Here is a 19,149-nt window from a genome sequence, read left to right as displayed (position 1 = left end):
GTTTCTTCTATCTGAAAATTGCTTGAACTGTCTGTGAGGAAACTGGCAACCATCATACTCAATTATACGATTCTGATAATACAAACTCACCAGTGTCCTGCCATGAATTGAGGTTCCTGAGTACATGTTCTAATGAGCGTATTTCTTGTCTATTCTCAACCAGTGAAAATCTTTATTGCTTCAGTAAATGTATAGAATATTGCTTTTAATTCATATGGAATTTTCTTCTTGTCTTCATGTTTCGGGGCTTCTCCCTTTGTTTGCGCTTAACCTTTTGACTCAAAGCAGAGTAAATTATATGGTTTGTGTTTGTTTTTTTGCCTTTTAAAAAGATACCATCATTATAATATAAATGTAGTTTCTGGGAGGGATGAGAAAATCTTTTTTTGAAAATTAGACTTTCCAAAGCAGAACAGTCAAGTGAAGAAGCTGAACAATTTCTCATGACTGCCCCACAGTTTTGGCAAAGTTTTGTACAGCATTCCCTTAAAGACTCAATTTTTCCAGAATCTTTTGGGTACCAGAAATCAAACTCAAGACCTTGCGCTTGTCAGACAGGGGATGTGCTCCTGAGCTATATCCCTGACCCTTTTTCAGGAATTTGACTATTACTTTAATTTCAACTTTGAGAAGAGGAAAGTCAGGATAGCTAATCAAAATTCAGGGTTGCAATGTGGTTGCTGTTGACTGAAATATTTCATCTTGTCTTCTAGAACTGGATGCTCCTACTAATCTCCAGTTCACCAATGAAACAGACACGAGTGTTCTGGTTGTTTGGACACCACCTCGGGCCCAGGTCACAGGCTATCGGCTGACTGTGGGCCTGACCCGTGGAGACCAGCCCAAGCAGTACAGCGTGGGGCCCTCTGCCTCCAGGTACCCACTGCGAAACCTGCAGCCTGGATCAGAGTACACTGTGTCCCTTGTGGCTGTGAAAGGCAACCAGCAGAGCCCCAAGGTCACTGGAGTCTTCACTACTTGTAAGCTGAAATTTAAATGTCTTTCCTTAATTGTAGGTCCTTAACCGTGTTTACATTCTCTATTCTTTCATTATTTTACATATTAGTTTAAAAACTCTGGACATAATGTAAAGCAGTGCTACTGAAAATGTGCTCCATGCAAAGACTGGTTGCTGGCTTACAAATTGTTTGTCCCTGGGCTGCAATAGACCAGAAGCCTGGGCTAGAATGTAAATCACAAAGCATGATGTTTAATGATGGAGACGGTGCGGGGTTGGGGTGGTACAGGGCTTGCCTAGCATGGGCGGGGCCCGTGGGGCCCACCCAACACATTAAGGACCAAGGGGAAAAGTGTCCTTTTTTTAGAAAAATTAAGTTCCAGCATATAAAATAAATTGGCCACATACAAGTTGAGACAAAAGAGATCAGCACGTGAATCTCCATCCTATTACTTGGGGCATCATATCATAGCCATATGCAAAATTAGAAAGCTTCAGATCGAATGGGTACTGATCAATAGATCCCAAAACTAAGGCAACAGTGACTTTAAGAGTGTTGGCTACAAAACACTAAAACACTTCTACCAGACAGAAGATCTTTCCCCCACTTTTTCTTTTGCTTTTTTCTTTCTTTTCTTCTTTCTCTTTGAAACTCTTGAAATTCCACAGTGAAGAAAAATACTAGCATAATTTTTGGACATGTCTATTTTTTTGCTCAACATGTTAGGAAAAAGGGTCTTTAATATATCTACATATCTACATCATAATAAAGACCTTTTACTCAAAGCTGATTTCTATTAAGTACATTCCATTTACATTACAAAGAATTATGAGACTCCTATTTTTACTAACATTGCATTATTTTCCAACTTGACATTCTGAATTATGGAAACACCTAACATAAGCACTTTTTTCAGCATATATTTCAACCGTGTTCTAGTTTGTAAGTTTCCAACAACTTTCAACAAATCTTCTTTGACTAATTTAAAAATATAGATGTTCAAAAGCATTCAAAAAGTCAAGACAAGCTCAGTTTTTAAATGATAAATAACTGAAATTTATGTCTCAAAGAAAATTCTTTATAAGCTTTTTTCCATAGGAATCCATAACTTACCAAAACTTCCTTCCTTTTATATTTGGTATGTGAGATTTGGCCAGTGAAGTCTTTTTCTTAAGTAACTTTCGCTTTCACAAGAAAGCAAAATCTACTTTTAATTTGCCAGAAAGTTCATCTTGAAATTCTTCTATTTTATGTTACGTGGTTCTGAGCCTCATGAAATTAATGCCTTTGTATTATATCTTCACTATTGAAATGGAGATTTCAGTGCATCTGACCTTTCAGTGGATTTTTTGGGGGGAAGGGGTACTAGGAATTGAACTCAGGACTTTGTGCATGCCAGACATTTTTTTTTTTTTTTTTTTACTGAAATATAAAGGTTTTTTTTTTTTTTTTTTTTTTTTTTTTGTCTTTTTCCTTTTTATCGGTACCAGGGATCGAACTCACGACTGCCTGCTTGCAAGGCAGGTGCTTCTGCCGCTGAGCTAAATCCCCAGCCCCCTGAAATATAAAGTTTTATATTGTCCTTTTCATTCTTTAGCATAAGGCATATTTTATGTAGCTTTTGTTTAATAGAGTGCCTCTGTAAAAAATGAGGGAGTAGGTAAGTATAAGGTAATTCCAACATTTTGGGGGACATTGGCCTTTATATTAGTTGTTATTTATGCTTCATTAAATATGTTTATGTGTACTTATAGTAAATAAAGTTTATATGTAATTATGAAGTATTATACTTCAATTAAACTAGATAGTAAAGGTAATATTTTTTAGATAGAGTTCAGTTAACGAATTAAACATTTGTTGAATGTTCAGTTGACCGCATTATAATGGAAACAGCTTAACCAAGCTGAAATGTAAATAAAACAGTTGAATCAAGGAGTACTACAACTTTATGTGAACTTCAAGTACTCCCCGAGGTTCTAAACATCAGCAGGGTCTGCGTTTTTTAAAATTACTCTTAAGTTTCCGTAGGTTTTTTTGTTTTTTACTGTCTTACTAAACTGAATTCTGGGAATAATATTTCTCGGTTTTACAACTTGTGCTAAACTCTTAAGAGCAAATGTGAGAAAAGCGAGGAGAATAGGCTGCTTCTGGGGAAACTCCGCTTACTCCCTTCTTGATAGGGCACATTTGATTTCCTTTCCAGCAAGGCTGTTCTTCACCTAACCAGGCCGCCCAAGCCCGTAACTCCTGCTCACAGTCACATTCTTTGTTTGACAGCAGTTTGTGGGTTTGTGGTTTGGTGATTTGCCTGTGATGGCCTTCCCAGACAGACAGTATCGTCTTAGCTGGCTGCCTCAACCAGTAGAAAATAGCCCATCTTCAAGCCCAGGACATTTGGGGAGAATGTGATTTGCGAAAAAAGTTGTGGCTTTCACAAATGGCCATTGAAAGAAATTGACTGTTCCCCAAATTGTTTCTTGTGGTCTATCACAAATGTTCGCCCAGGGCTGGTCTGGGCATTTGACAAAGTCAGCAGCAACAGAGTGGTGTATGATCTCAGAGACCCTGAAAGCCACCCTGGATGACCACCCATAGTTGCCCAAATGCCATCAAAATAACATGGAAAAGAGCTCACTAACCCAATATTACCTCGGTTCCGCCACGAAAGTGGTCTCTACAAAGTGGCCCACTTTTTCCCATTAGGACTTTAAAAATAAAAACAGGAAGGCAAACATTAAAATCCAGAGTGAAAACAAAGCAAAAAAACGACAATGTTAGGTCTAAATTCCCTGATGGCCCAGAAGAAACAGTTGACTGGAGCTGAACACACAGGAGTCTAAAGACTGTGGCGTCCGGAAGGACACGCTGGCCTCACCAACCATTCGTGCTTTAGTTTAGATGTGTTCGGTGTCCCCTCCCCCATGAGAGCAGCTGTATTTAGATACACAGAGGAAGGAATTGTAAAGACATAATGAGGGCTATGAAACCCTTTGTTCACCCAGTGCAAATGTCTTGGCTCCTGAGGTGTCCCCTTTCTAAATTTATAATAGTTGCAAGATTGTTGGATCTGTCTCCTTTTATTTTTTTCTTTTAAGTCATATTTTCCCTAAGAGAAATAACAGTAGAGTTAGGGTACTGGGAGGTTCAACAGAAGCTTGTGTTATGATTCCAAATTCTAATGGTATTAAAGTATTAAATTTTTGTAGTGTTACTCTGAATAAATGATCAAATATTTAAATAATTAATCTTCAGACTTGAGGTAGCAGGAGATTCAAAAGAAACTTGTGTTGTGCTTCCAAATGCTAATGTGTAGAGTAATTCAGCATTATTCTGAAAGAATGATCAAATAAGAATAGATCTTTAGAATTTAAAATGCACAGGTAGTTTCCAAATTCATTTAAACTTTCAAGTGGAATTTCTTACTATGACAAAAATTATTGGTCGGAATCGTGGAATAGTTCAGGATAGAGCTATTTTTAGATCACATTTATAATTTCACCATTGTTGTTAAATTAATGATTAAGAAGCAAAATGATCATTGCTTTTTAGGTAACCAATTCTGTTTTATGCTGATGATATAGCTGCCACCAAATTCAAATCCCAGCAGTGATGAAAAGAGGCAAGTTAGAAAATTCAAGGAGTTCTTCCTTTGAGGTCATACAGCTCTTTGTCTTTCTTAAGTATAATTCACAGACCAGAATTGGGGTTATCTGTCAATTTGTCAGAAATGCAAACTCTGAGCTACATGCCAGGCCTCTGGAATGAGCACCCACGTTTTCACCAGGTCTTAGGTAATTGACAAGGTGCTTTCATGCTGAGAAGCACTGACTTCTCTAACTCCTAACCTCTCTGATCACCCAGTGGAGAAACTTAGGTTATAGTCTCTACCTGATTGATTGAGGCAATCAATAAAAATACTTGTTTGCTGCAATACCTATTGTTGAATATATGCATTGGTTCATTTCACAGTGCAGCCTGGGACCTCTATTCCATTTTACAACACAGAGGTGACTGAGACCACCATTGTGATCACGTGGACCCCTGTTCCGAGGATCGGTTTTAAGGTAACTTGTGGATGTTTCTGATTTCATCAGATGAAGGTCTGAAGGGTCCTCCTGTTTTTGCATGTGATAGAAATAGGGTGTTCAGGAGGCAGGAAATTGTATTTTGCTACCTGCTTTTCCCACTGTGCACCAGGGTCACCGGGGTGGTGCTCTGCCTCCCAGAAGGAGGTAAGCACGCTGGTGTCATGGTTTGCTTCGAGGTGCAAGTTTGTGGGACACAGCTAATATTTCTGACTTAGCTTCTTCACTGAACTGTTAGAAGGATAACCCCAAGCTGTGAGAGTGCTTTGCAGTGGAGACAACACTGGTTTAGCATTGAACTTTTTGTTTGTTGCTATTATTTTGTTTTGTCTTTTTCCTTGCAGGGAATTAATTCTTTTTAAATATAGTAAAGCTCCATTGTATATGTTGTTCTAAGTGGGTGCCACAGAGTTCACAAAAGGCAATTTAGGGAGGCCAGTTAAATTCAGAGTCACTTAGAAGTGACATCTTTATCCAGTCAGTTTCATCTCAACTTATTCAAAGCCCTGAGGGTAAATCTCTTAATAGAAGTTAAGATCGAGATATTCCTTGTAGATACCTAGATTTACATTCTTTAAAGTAATGATATTAGGGAAGGGATGAATATAGATGAATAGGTTTAAAAGAACTCCTTTCCTTAGTATTAGTATTCCTTAGTGTTAGTATGGAGAGAAAATTATTATTGTGGCTGGAAACCAAGATGTGATCTGCATGATTTTAAAAAAGTAGACCAAAGGCTACTTCTTTCTAAGTGTGCAGCTATTCAAAATGATGATTATGCTACTTTAAATATAGAGAATCCTTCTCCAAGTTTGCCAGTAATCTTCTAAATTTCTCTTAACAGTATCAGCCTTTTAGAAGCCATATAATATATGAAGGATTTCTGGAGAGAGCTGAGTACTCTGATACACAATGTTACCTAGGGGTTTTTGAAATAGAATTTTAGAAGGATTTAAAACTAGGGACACTTTAACTTTGATTCTTATTTTGTAATGTATTATCCTGCAAATGAAGCTATGAACATATCCGTGACGGTAGTGGGTTTGTTTTTTTTTTTTTTTTCCTTTGCTGCAAGTTGTTAATGATATGGAACTTTTAAAAAAGTGAATTGAGTGTGAATAACTCATTAAAGAGACAGCCTAGAGGATTTCTTCTAACACAAATAATAGAAATCAACTGCTATGTGATCCAGAGTCCCTGTGTACTTCTGCTTTGTTCCTAGAGGTTCTTTACCAAACAAAACTGTATGTAATGACATTTCTCCGGAACCCTCCCTTGCAAACTGCCTGATGCTGTTTTGAAGCTACCTTTCCCACTCTGGCTCCCCATTCTTAGAAATGTCCAGTTAATGTGTAAAATGCAGGTAAAGTTGGTCATTCCTTAGCAAAAGTCCACTGTGCATTTCCAAGGAGTTCACAGTACAGAAAATGTAACTTCTAGCAGGAACTCAGCTTTGGAAATACTTGTCCTTGGTGTTTATTTTGCTTTCTTCCTTGTAGTTGGGTGTGCGACCAAGCCAAGGAGGTGAGGCTCCAAGAGAAGTGACTTCGGACTCGGGAAGCATCGTTGTGTCTGGCTTGACTCCAGGCGTGGAATACGTTTACAGCATCCAAGTTCTGAGAGACGGGCAAGAAAGGGATGCACCGATTGTAAACACAGTGGTGACACGTAAGAAGAGTTCCTGTATCTATTTTTACTTTCGCAGTTTAGTTTGTAAAACTGTTCTTCTTTCTAAAACATATAATATCAATATCACTGTTCACTTAAGAGAAGGGTATGGGAGAAATATCCCACTCTTACTAGTTAGCAATTTCAAAATTCAAGGTAGCATTTTAACTCATTTAATAGTTACTATTGCCAGTGTTGGCGAACTTTTTAGAGCTTTTGGTGATAGCACACAGGCCGCTGCAGCGTGCATGCCAGGGGTTTGCCACTGCTGAGCCATACCACCAGAAGTGCTCCTTCCATTAGAATAGGAACTGGCAAAATGGAAGTCATTTCAGTATTGTAAAACCATTAATCCTAAAAGACTCTCTGAGATGTTATTGTCTACCATGCTTTCACAGTATAATTTCTGTATTTTTACTGATTCGGGGAGGAAGGGATGAAGGAGAAGATAGAGGAAGGAAAAAAGCAGAGGGAGAAAGAGGGAGAAAAGAAAAAGAGAAGGAAAAGAAACATTCCACAAGCTAACTTGTTAAACTTTAAATTTTAACTACAAATTTTCTTTCTGCATAGCACTGTCTCCACCCACAAACCTGCACCTGGAAACGAACCCTGACACTGGCGTGCTTACGGTCTCCTGGGAGAGGAGCACCACCCCAGGTGAGACTGGCACGGACCGAGGGCATGGGGCACAGTGCCTTCCCAAGGTGCTTGTTTCAGAAGCTGTTCCTTTCCGGGAAGGATGGGTTCCAAAGATAGGCTTCGAGTAACTGCTGTCCATAAAAAACACAGAAACGCATGGAAGTGTAACAGGGTGTTTTAATGCATGTTTCCTTAAGTGGCAGAAAAGAGAATAACTGTACACCAGACTTTGGGAAAAGGCAGATCTTTGTGTAACTGGGGGGGGGGGGGGGGGCATTTCGGAAGATGCCCTTTGTGCAGTGCAGTAACAGTTGCCATATATGGGGAGCAAGTTTAAGGGCAAAGAATACAGTTTCAATACAGATAAAATCTTTTAAAAAGTATTTTGATCTATAATGGCAAAATCCACCGAGGGATGCTAGGCTGTCTATGTTTTGTTTTTCATTGGTAATCAATATTGAGAAATTTGGCTCACAAGCTTCATGGCTATTTTTAAATATTTAAAAATTTTAAATGTTTAAAAGCTGTTATCTAAATTCATTTAAACATATTGAATGAAAAGTATGTAAAATCCTAAAATAGATAAAACGTACCTATGGCAGTGTTTCTTATGTTACTCTCTTCTATGACATTGACTTTTTTAGCGGTCATAAGCGAGTGAGAACTGTAGTATTTGCCTTTCTGTAATCAGCTTATTTGATTTACTGTGATATTCTAGATTTTCTTGACACTCAATGCTTTAGCCTCCAAAGGGTGTTGCAAGCCCTGAGTGACAGTGGCTCTTCAGTAGGTGCTGAACTTGTTCCTTTCCCTTTTTGTGGGTCCCTTATTGGAGGGGCTTAAGTGCTGTCTACAGTAACCTTTCCTCTGTTCCCTCCAGATATTACTGGTTATAGAATTACCACCACCCCTACAAACGGGCAGCAGGGATATTCTTTGGAAGAGGTGGTTCATGCCGATCAGAGTTCCTGCACTTTTGAAAACCTAAGTCCTGGCGTGGAATACAATGTCAGTGTTTACACTGTCAAAGATAACAAGGAAAGTGTCCCTGTCTCTGATACCATCATTCCAGGTAACAGAAAAATAGACTGTTCTCCTTAGAATGACAGTTTCAGGAAGAGTAGGGATTAGCATCTTAATCCTCAAGTGGTTGAGTGTGTCAAATACAGCTGGGATTTAATTCCAGCTCCCAAGTGCACGCTCCACGCCGTGATGTCACAGCCACTCTCTGGACAAAGGCTTGCTGTTAACACCGCTTCACTGTCTGCTTCACTGGGAGGCTGTTTGTTGCAGTGGGTGTGCAATGGAGTGGCAAGCGTGGCATTAACTCTACTGTTCGCTCATGTGGAAATATTACTAAACAACGTCCTGTATCCGTACTCAGTGCTGACAGGCTAAAAGTAATGTGGTAAATGCATCCCATCGGTACATCCCTTTCTTCACAGTACCTCGCAGTTTCCAACAGCTATCCATAAAACGTTTGCCTCCAGATGTGAGCACTGAAATAGCACTTGGTCGACAACATTCAGTTCTTTTATCTTGCAGCTTCACATCTTTTATTTTTTTAATTGGGGAAACAGAAAGGAAGAAGTAAAGGCTATGCCTTCAGGACATTCTTTATTTATCTATTTGTGGTGCTGGGGACCAAACCCACGGCTTTTTTGTGCATATGAGGCAGGAACTCTTACCACTGAGCCACAAACCCAGCCCTTAGGAATTCTTCCTTATGAATTAAAAGGCAGATTTCTGTACGAGCAGATTCATTGCCAAAATTGGATTATGACAGGATGAAACCATTGGACAGACTGGCTTCTTTGCACTGCTGGGTGTCTATTTTCCGATGCTAATTAGATAACTGTGCTTGTGAATTTAAAACACCAGCATTGGCCTCAGAATGAGGCCTGTCTGTCCTTGCCTTGAATGGCACATTTCACATCGCACACTGATAATGCATTATGGCCACGATGCTGTCATGAGTTTTGCATTGGGGGAAAAAGCAACACATCATCCAAAAAAATTTTTTTTTCTTTCTCTCTTCATGCAAACTTTTGTTTTTCCACTAAAATGCTTTTGGATTTTTAGTGAAATATCAGTGATACCGACTGCAGATACTATGTATAGTCTCTTGAAATGTTTTGGACATCCTAAATAGGCCGGTGGTCCAGGGAATCTATGAAGTTCAATCTGTACCATGTAGGGACATTTTTAAAATGCACAAGATATCCCTAAAGAATATTATTACCTGTTTTATTCTCCCAGGGAAGCAAAGCATTCTTCATACTTAGGAAGTCTTTGCAGATAATTTGAAGCAGATTGCATATTACCATCATTGCTTTACCATTCCACCAATTGTACTACTGGTAACCTGATATACACTGCTTTATTTTTTCCTCTTCTCTGCTTCCATTTTTCCCTTTGCTCTCTCTTTGCTTTGTAACTCAATAGAGGTGCCCCAGCTCACTGACCTAAGTTTTGTTGATATAACCGATTCAAGCATCGGCCTGAGGTGGACCCCGCTAAACTCTTCCACCATTATTGGGTACCGCATCACAGTAGTTGCAGCAGGAGAAGGGATCCCTATATTTGAAGATTTTGTGGACTCCTCAGTAGGATACTACACAGTGACAGGGCTGGAGCCGGGCATTGACTATGACATCAGCGTTATCACTCTCATTAATGGCGGAGAGAGTGCTCCTACTACACTGACACAGCAAACGGGTGAATTTTGAAAACTTCTGTGTTTGAGACATGGATGGTGTTGCATGTTGCTGCCAGCCACTCTGGTTAAATTTGGACGTTTCAAGGGGGACGCCAGCTAGTGGCCACCTAAAGTAAGACAAGGTGGATCAGGGGATAAGAAATCACCTAAGTGCATATGCTAAACTAACTGGATGAAGACAAATGCAAGTATTCTCAAGTGTACTTTCACTTAAAACTGCAAAAATATGTATAAAACTAGAGAGATCTAGATATCTGACCGGTTAAAAAAAGTACCAGAGTTGTATTGACTTTGCAAACCTAAACACCAGTTAATAACAAGAGTTATACTCCCAACATGTACCATTATGCTCCTCCTTCTACCTTTCATTAAATTCTATTGTATTCCTTCTCTGGAGCTCATGAAAAGCCCATCAAAATTTAGTGTAGAGTGGAAAGGGCTGATTTGAAGTGGGAGAAAATCAAACTCTGCAATCATCTACTTTAAAAATTTTTTTTGTCCATTATGATAAAGTAAAGAAACTCCTCTTTCACCAGAGTCTGGGGACCAGCATGCAACATTTTAAAAGGTTCTCTGCCCTGCATGGTAAGAAACATGCTGAGAACCAACTGCATGAACCTTCTCACTCGTATGTAGAAATCACGGAATGAACTGGAGCTCTCTCTAGCTTGTAGACATCTCACGTCGGGGGAAGTACAGGACCCTTGTGTCTTTCTGTCTGTGTGTGCATGTGTTTCTTTGGAAAGTACTGCTATTTCTTTTTGCTGTGTGGCAATTTAAGCCTCTTCTGGCTGGGATAAGATACACTTTAGTGGTATTATAGTAATGTACGTAAGTCAACCTATCTCAAAAAGTAGATTAAAATTATTATTTAACACACACTGATGATGGCAGAAAGGTTAAAGGGGCCTAACAGTACTATGAGTAGTGTTTTTTTTTAACGATAGTACATTATGATTTAGCTTAGACTTAGACGAATTGCATGATTAAGACTGTCCCTTTTGTGCATGAAATATTGTTTTTACCTTTCCAGCTGTTTCAGTGGATTTAACATTAAAATGACATTAACTTTGTCTTCTTTCTTACTTGAAACCAGCTGTCCCTCCGCCCACTGACTTGCGGTTTACCAATATTGGTCCAGACACTATGCGTGTCACCTGGGCCCCCCCTCCATCCATTGAGCTGACCAACTTCCTGTTACGCTACTCACCTGTGAAAAACGAGGAAGACGTTGCAGAGTTGTCAATTTCTCCTTCAGACAATGCGGTGGTCTTAACAAGTAAGCAGTAAACTGTGTCTATAGATACCAACCTGGGGCATAATGAATGGAATCTGAGTTCTTAGCTAGGAGCAACAAAGGAGGACAACAGAGCCACAAACTAATCTCATTTCACGTGCAGCTTGGTAGATTTTGAAAGGTGTGATATGTATCACTATCTTGATGGACCTTTGCTATCTACAGCTTCCCAGAAGTCAGAGTGCAAAACAATAGCAGTTCAGCTCTAAGACTTCAAATGTTCTACTTCCAAATAAGCACTAAAAAATAAGTAGTTATCAAGAGAAATTATATGACTAAATCAAAATGTTTAGAGAAGAAAAAAGTGAAGGTTGAAAGTAGTGTCACGTATCTGTTTTTGGTTTTGGTTTTTTTTTAAGTATGAGCCGTAAAATCTATTGCATCTGAAAACTCAGAAACAGTGACTGATTGCTTAGAGAGATCATGTTGCCCTACAGAGTGAGAAGTTTAATTTGTATTTCAAAAAGCATCTGTTGGCTGGATTTCTCAGAAGGCTGAGGACTTAGAAAACAACTGACATTAAATAAACAACAATTTATGGAAATTGTCTCTTTCTAGTTCCTACCATTTTGGAACAGACGCTGTTTATTACAGGAAGTACGAGTGGGCTGCCGTACGGTGCTGCGTTTGCATAAACATTGCTCCTGTTATTTTCACTCTGTCTTTTATTGTAGTAAAATGTAAAAAACAGCCAAAGATTCCACATAAGGGAAAAACAGGTTACAATTAAGATATAGTCCCAAATGGTGATCTGGAAACATCCTCTGCCTTCCAAGCACGCATTAGAAAATCACACACAAGGAAAGGCAGCTGAGCATGACTGTGAATTTAGCTTCTCATTTTTTGGGCAAGAACGTCCTTATGCCTGATGGCTACTTCTGCAGGGCTTTTTCTGTTCGAGAACATTGTGGAATGAGTATTTCCCACATTGCCCAGTAATGAAGGCCTTGTACCACGTACCAGGAGCAGTCGGATGTTAATTATGTGTCCCAAGAACTTGTGGTCCCAATGCTGTGCCTTCAAGACTTGTCTATGTAACTACTGTCCCTTTTTGAAAAGTCACTGTTCTCCTGTTTTTAAGATGAAGCAACTGAGGTCTCTGAATGTTGTTAAACTGTACCTGGTCAGGTAGGAAGGGAGAGATCGTGCCCCAGCATCCAGCCACATAGTTTGGTGCTTTCATAAACCTTGCAGGGTCCTCTGCTGAGAGATCAAAGGGTGGCGACAAACATCACAGTGGAAAACGAGCGTCTATTAAGCAGGAGTGGAAAGGCCAGGAAACTTACCCTGTAACTTTTACACTTACCCTGTGTATCAAAATGTGAAAAATGTATACTCAGGAATGTTTATTAAATTTTTCGTGGATATTGCTTTCTGCTGAATATGGCAGAACCAGTGATTCCCCTTCACCGTGTGGCTCTTTTGCAATAAACATCAATTGTTAAGACCATCGGTCATGGACTAGGTCAGCTCGTGAATGCCCTCAGGCAAGTAAATGAAAGAATATTAACCTTTGTGTCCCTCGCTTTTCTTCTTTAATCCGATAGGGATAGTTGCAATGAACCAGCCTTTCAGGGTAATGGGTTTGTTCTGCATGCAGAATGTGGTGAACGGTTGGTTCCACAAGCTGCACCTGTGTCCAACCTGCCCATGTGTACAAGTTAGATGGGCGCTGTATGCTGTATAGCGTAAAGTTGCTTTAAAAAGTCGTGAGCCACCTCCCAGGACTGTTGTGACAGGAAGGGACACACATGCACAGTGCCACGGTTATCCTGTGCTCCAAAGGATGCGCTACCAAATGAAGGAGAGAAATGTTATCCACTGCAGCTCCCTCTGCCTGCAGCCCAGCCGGGTCAACGTCAGAGGTGGAGCCAACAGCAGGGCTCTGAGAGGCTGTAGGACAGGGCCACCCTTCCCTCGGGCCCGATTCCAGTCCCCATCCCCAGGCAGCAGTGGTTACTTAGGCCTAAGTAGGCTGCAGGACTGAATCCTTGGTCATTTCATCAGTTAAAATAGCCCCAGGGGTACTTTGGTTTTTCATGCTGTCAAATACGAGTCTGAGACCAATCCAATTTCTGTCTTCAGACCTGCTGCCCGGGACCGATTATTTAGTCAGTGTCTCCAGTGTCTACGAACAACACGAGAGCATCCCTCTTAGGGGAAGACAGAAAACAGGTGAGTCCTGCTAGCCGCCAGCCTGCTTTGCAGAGGCTCTCACCACCCAGCTTGAAATGGCTAAGTGAAATCCACTTCCATCTCGGTGGAATGGCGTGGCTTTGTTGTGACATTTTCATTATTGGTGTTGAAAATGCAAATACATCTTACTCAAAACTTGGTTACTAATTACCAGTTCTGCCACCACAGTTTGTGCTGCTTGCAGAGAAAACTGGAATTAGCTCAGAAACTTTGTTGCTATCCTTTAAAAAAAGTTTCAAGAAGAATATCTTATAATTTGTTATTTGGAATTTGCGGACATCTCTGTTGATTAGACAGCTCTGCGTAAGAGCTCACTTAACACTATCATTTACTGCAAGATAACAATAGAATTGAATCCCATAAATTGTTATATCCCTTCCTAAATATGAGTGCTTCTTTTAATATTCCCTCAGTTTAGTATACTTACTAATTTACTTATTTTCAAAAAGAAGTTAGAATCTCTCGATTTGGTTTAATTATATCATTGAATTGACTTATAAATGTTATAAGAAATTTATTGCAAGTTCCAAAGAGGCAAAATGATTTCAATATGAAATATGAAAAATATTTTTAAAATTAAATTTAAAGGGAAATAGTGAAATACCGAATTTTGTGCGAAAATTTCAATTCATGAAGGAGTACCTCCTTTGCAATGTATGCAGAATAATGTCTTAGCATATTTGGTACTTGACATAATTACCACTCTGTTGACAATTATTTAATTTATTTATTTATTTTGAGCATAGCTAGCTTCTTTGGGAGCCAAACATCTTGACTTGAGAACGGGCAGATCTTATTGTACCTGGAGAGATACTGTAGGATGGAAACACACAATAATTAAACACCACAGCACTTGAGTATATCAATTTCCACAATATCTCAAACACTAATCTTCAGATAGGATGCAGAAACCTAGTGTAATGACACAAACAAATCACTTGTATTACTTAGCAAAGGGAAAATAAATTAATAACATGAGTTGATTATTTCCAGCCACCATCTGATAATCTTAAAATTCCAATGTAGCTTAAAATGAGCTTATCATATCCTGAAGTCTACTACATCAGTTGCATAATAAGAAAAGACAAAAGTCACTGATGTGTGTTATTTTTACTCGCTCCTGTCTAAGCTGGTGGTGTCTTGTCTTTTTTCCTCTCTTCCTCCCATGGGTGGAAAAAACAGGTCTTGATTCTCCAACTGGCATTGACTTTTCTGACATCACTGCCAACTCCTTCACTGTCCATTGGATTGCTCCAAGAGCCACCATCACTGGCTACAGAATTCGCCATCATCCTGAGCATCTTAGCGGAAGACCCCGAGAAGACCGAGTGCCCCCGTCTCGGAATTCTATCACCCTCACCAACCTCCTTCCGGGCACCGAATACGTGGTCAGCATTGTTGCTGTGAATGGCAGAGAGGAAAGCCCTATCTTGATTGGCCAGCAGTCAACAAGTAAGTTGTTTTCTGGTCTACAAAGAAATTTAGAAGGCTTTCCTGTACAGTTGGTATAGTCTATGAGATAGCATTATGTAGTGCAAATCAGTCATTCCTTAAAAAATAGTCCACGATTGGTTATGAAACATGGAGATGGAAGAGAAAAAATGTGGAGAAAAATCTCCCTCTTAGAAGTTCTTTATCCCAAAAATTGTCTCACCTGAATTAGATAACTGTGTGTTTCTAATTACTAACCTTTTGTTCAAAATACAGATAATGTAACATTGTTTTGAAATTTCCTTTAAAGTACAATTTTAGTGTAATAGTGTTATTATTCTTGAGGGATCACCTATGAGAGGAACTTACAGGAGACCTGTCATCAAGATAACTATTAACCTCAGTCTCCACTGGGAAAGAGTGTAAGAAGTTGAGGCAAAAAAATTCACCAGTAAATTTGAAATAATCATTTATCATAATTTAAATATTTCCCTTAACTATAGTGGTACCTCGGTTCATGAACTTAACTCTTTCCACGAGCCTGGTGACAGAATCGGGTTACAACCAGAAGCATGGAATGAATTCTGAGACCTGAATTTGTGAACCAAGGTCTCACCGTACCTTGAATTGTTCATAATTTTTAATTCTAATAAATTCGTATAGTGTTGACGTTTTATCTAGAGAAAATGAACCTGAAGAATCTGAGTATTGTTTGCAAGTTATGGGGCTGAGACATTTCCGGTGTTTTTCTAGTTTCTGATGTTCCGAGAGACCTGGAGGTGGTCGCCTCCACCCCCAACAGTGTGATGATCAAGTGGGATGCACCGGGTGTCACCGTGCGCTACTACAGGATCACCTATGGAGAGACAGGTGCTTCGCGTGCTCGCTGACCACATCAGAATCTGTGAGGGGTAGCTTGCAGGCTCCTCAGTGCATACGGAATGAAAGAAACCTTGGGAAATTTCAAGTAGACCTTGCCTTTTCCAGGAACACATAGAAACTACCTATAATAGAATTAGTTATAAAATTAAGATTTAAAAAATTTGTTTTGTACTAGTGATGGGGAAAGAGCAGAGCTAAGGGGAAAAGAGATTGTAAATTTATAATATCATTGGTGAAAAGTGATTTTTATTTCTTTTTACTTTTCTCTATCCTTATGTTCCACATAAATATATTCTATTAAAATTTTAAAAGGGGTGTAATCTGTGCAAACCTGGATTTAGCGATGGCTTCCCTCCATCCTCCTCTTGATATTCATCTACCACGCTCACATTTTAAAGCTGGAAGTTAAAATAGCACTAAGTACAATTTTCTCCCAATTTCTGTACGCTTACCAAGGTTTACTACATGCATAAATACATCTTCCCATTCTGCCTCTATTAATAGCACTCTAAAAAGGTGTTAGCAATAAGATGTGATTTACATACTATTTGATATGTTAATTCATCAGTAGTTTCCCCGAGTAGCGCCAAGCCCCTCATCACTGTGAAATCATTTTCCTGCAGGAGGAAACAGCCCTGTCCAGGAGTTCACTGTGCCTGGGACCAAGAACACAGCTACAATCAGCAACCTGAAGCCTGGAGCAGATTACACCATCACCCTGTATGCTGTCACTGGGCGTGGGGACAGCCCTGCCAGCAGCAAGCCAGTTTCCATAGATTACCGAACAGGTATACATATCTCCTCTAGAATGCTAACAGGCTTCCTTGTTTAGGTAACTTACGAAGTTCTTTCTCCCAATGTAGTTTCCTCATTATGAAGTTGATTTTTCTTTATTTTTTTCTTTGTGCTAACGATTGAATCCAGGGTTTCATACCTCCTAGACAAGTGCTGTGTTTATTGGGCATTGAGCTACGTTCCCAGCCTTGATTTTTCTGGTGTTTTTCTTTTTTTGAGGGGGTGGGGTTCCTGAAGTTTGAACTCATGAAACTGAGTGATAGCCCACCAGTCTCAGTTCTTTCTATTTTTGCATCAAGGTCTTACTACACTGTCCACGCTGGCCTCAGAATTGTGCTCCTGCTTCAGCCTCATGAATAGCTGGGATTCAGGCGTGCGACACCATGCCTGGCTCTGATCCTCTTTTTTAATAAGGCAACAGCCTGTAGCTAAAAGCACCTGCAACTAACAGATTTTGAGCCAAGTATGCAAGGATATGCTCCAAGAGTGGAAATTTTGTCTGTGGGGAAAAAAAAAGAAATTTTGTGTGTGTAGCTAATCAATGTGTGTCATATGCCTGCGACAGAAACCAGCATAGAGGGTACTCAGTAATTGTTTGTTGAAAACATTAATGGAAGAGTTGGTAGGTAAGAAGACAAACATCTACTTAGTTTGTAGCTTCTTTGTGCATGAAGCAGTCATATTCAAAATCGTTGTAATGGTGTCTGGATGTATATCTGTCTCCCCAAGCTGCCTTTATTCCTGCAATTAAACCCGGAAGATTAAGTAGAAGTTAATCCAGATATGCACCTGAACTACACACAGGGACTTGTTTAGTCTCTTCCTCAAGCACTGAGACTTCAATGGTTTCTTCTTGCCCTCATTTGCAGAAATTGACAAGCCATCCCAGATGCAAGTGACTGACGTTCAGGATAACAGCATCAGTGTCCGGTGGCTGCCTTCGAAGTCCCCTGTCACTGGTTACAGAGTGACTACTACTCCCAAAAATGGCGTAGGACCATCAAAAACTAAAAATGCAGGTCCAGGTAAGAAAAACCAACAAGACATATCCAGCAGGATAAAAAGATAGATGACATATTCTTTTTTTAAGTAAGTGACTACCTTAATGTGAGTACTGTACATTTCATATCATAGGTCAGAGTTTTTTCATTCATGCATTCAGAGCTCAAGATTGTGATGAGCCCATTCCTCAGAGCACGCACTGACATATATCGTTCTGTTTAGCAGTATGGGCATCTTGAATTACTAGCTCCGTCTCTATGGTTTGGAGTGCACACCAAGAAGAGAGGAATAGGCCATCTTTGTAGTGCTGTTATTTTATTTTTATCTAAAGTATTTGTGAAATTAGAATGTTAGGGCAATTTCTTAGAGTCAAATAATTTTTTTCCCCAAGAGCTATTGTTGGGCCATCCTATTAAGTGCTAGAGATTTTTAATTTTTTTGTTTGTTTGAATGTGACTTTCATCCAATATGGCAGATTTGTGTTAGCAATCAACAGGGTTGTCCAAGAGCAAGTAGATGTGAATCTTCTATGTTTCCTTGAGAATCTGGCCATGAACATTCTAGGCTACCATATATTTACTATAAATTTCTCCAAGTCATTTGCTTGGATTTATACAGATGCTACAACTGCTTTTCACTCCCTCTGCAGATCAAACAGAAATGACCATTGAAGGCCTACAGCCCACCGTGGAGTACGTGGTCAGTGTCTATGCTCAAAATCAGAATGGAGAGAGCCAGCCCCTGGTTAAAACGGCAGTAACCAGTGCGTAAACTGATACTTGGTTTCCATTTTCAAGGTTGAATTTTATCCTTAGGTGTCTAAATGCACTCTGCTTGTCTTTTGCCTATACGTAGGACAGCCGAATTGTAGTTTATTTTGTGTCTTGAGCTGAGCCCTTTACAAGCATTTTTCCTTCTCCAAGCCAAGTAGTAAGTTGAAAGGGAAAGAAGTTACGGAACTACATAGTTTTTATGCTTTGAATTCCTTTTGCTCAAATGGCCTCAGCAAAATCTTATTTGCCTATAGCAAATCTACAAAATGTTTTGCTTAGGACTGCATTTTCTATGACTGGAAGGTAAAGTTGAATGAAGAAATTAGCTAGGAGGTTTGCAGGAGTGTGGCTGGACCAGTGTCTGTGATATGAGTTACTTAACAAAAGGAAAAAGTATTTAAGAAAAATTACAGCAACCTAAATGCAACAATGAAAATCAACTTTGCCACTTCCAAGTTGTAGAAAATCCAGGTCCATGAGACTAACCTCACGTCGCAAATCTCCGTCATGGGGACATTTTGCTGGGTATCTACGTATCTCACGCCCAGGTTTCAATAAATAATGAGACATTAAACTTTTTTTTTTTGGTGCTGGGGATCGAACTGATGACCTCACGTTTGCCAAGCGGGCACGTACGCTGCTGAGCTAAACCCCCAGCCATGCATTAAATATTTTTTAAACAGAATAAAGAATCTAAGCAAAT

The 19,149-nt window shown here is 39.6% G+C and overlaps 1 protein-coding gene across 8 annotated transcripts in view; it reads left to right on the top strand.

Moving 5' to 3' along the window:
• The window catches only part of Fn1 (fibronectin 1), a 61,518-nt gene that overhangs the window by 24,412 nt on the left and 17,957 nt on the right, over positions 1-19,149 (top strand). For 4 of the 8 annotated variants that reach the window (XM_063237459.1, XM_013157425.3, XM_063237458.1 and 1 more), the window contains exons 20-32: positions 714-980; positions 4,929-5,023; positions 6,544-6,712; positions 7,283-7,369; positions 8,232-8,423; positions 9,797-10,069; positions 11,167-11,349; positions 13,453-13,542; positions 14,746-15,015; positions 15,748-15,864; positions 16,500-16,664; positions 17,541-17,696; positions 18,323-18,436. In XM_063237459.1, the coding sequence (XP_063093529.1) occupies positions 714-980; positions 4,929-5,023; positions 6,544-6,712; positions 7,283-7,369; positions 8,232-8,423; positions 9,797-10,069; positions 11,167-11,349; positions 13,453-13,542; positions 14,746-15,015; positions 15,748-15,864; positions 16,500-16,664; positions 17,541-17,696; positions 18,323-18,436 (2,178 nt within the window). The remainder of the gene's footprint in view (positions 1-713; positions 981-4,928; positions 5,024-6,543; positions 6,713-7,282; positions 7,370-8,231; positions 8,424-9,796; positions 10,070-11,166; positions 11,350-13,452; positions 13,543-14,745; positions 15,016-15,747; positions 15,865-16,499; positions 16,665-17,540; positions 17,697-18,322; positions 18,437-19,149) is intronic. The other 4 variants (XM_063237461.1, XM_003474207.5, XM_063237460.1 and 1 more) reach the window with 1 other exon arrangement.

This window comes from Cavia porcellus, unplaced genomic scaffold (assembly GCF_034190915.1).
Source record: "Cavia porcellus strain 051 isolate PalLab524CR breed Dunkin Hartley unplaced genomic scaffold, mCavPor4.1 scaffold_26, whole genome shotgun sequence".
Taxonomy (NCBI): Eukaryota; Metazoa; Chordata; class Mammalia; order Rodentia; family Caviidae; genus Cavia; species Cavia porcellus.
The sequence above is the reverse complement of the archived record's forward strand: the minus strand, read 5'-3'. Positions and strand labels throughout refer to the sequence as shown.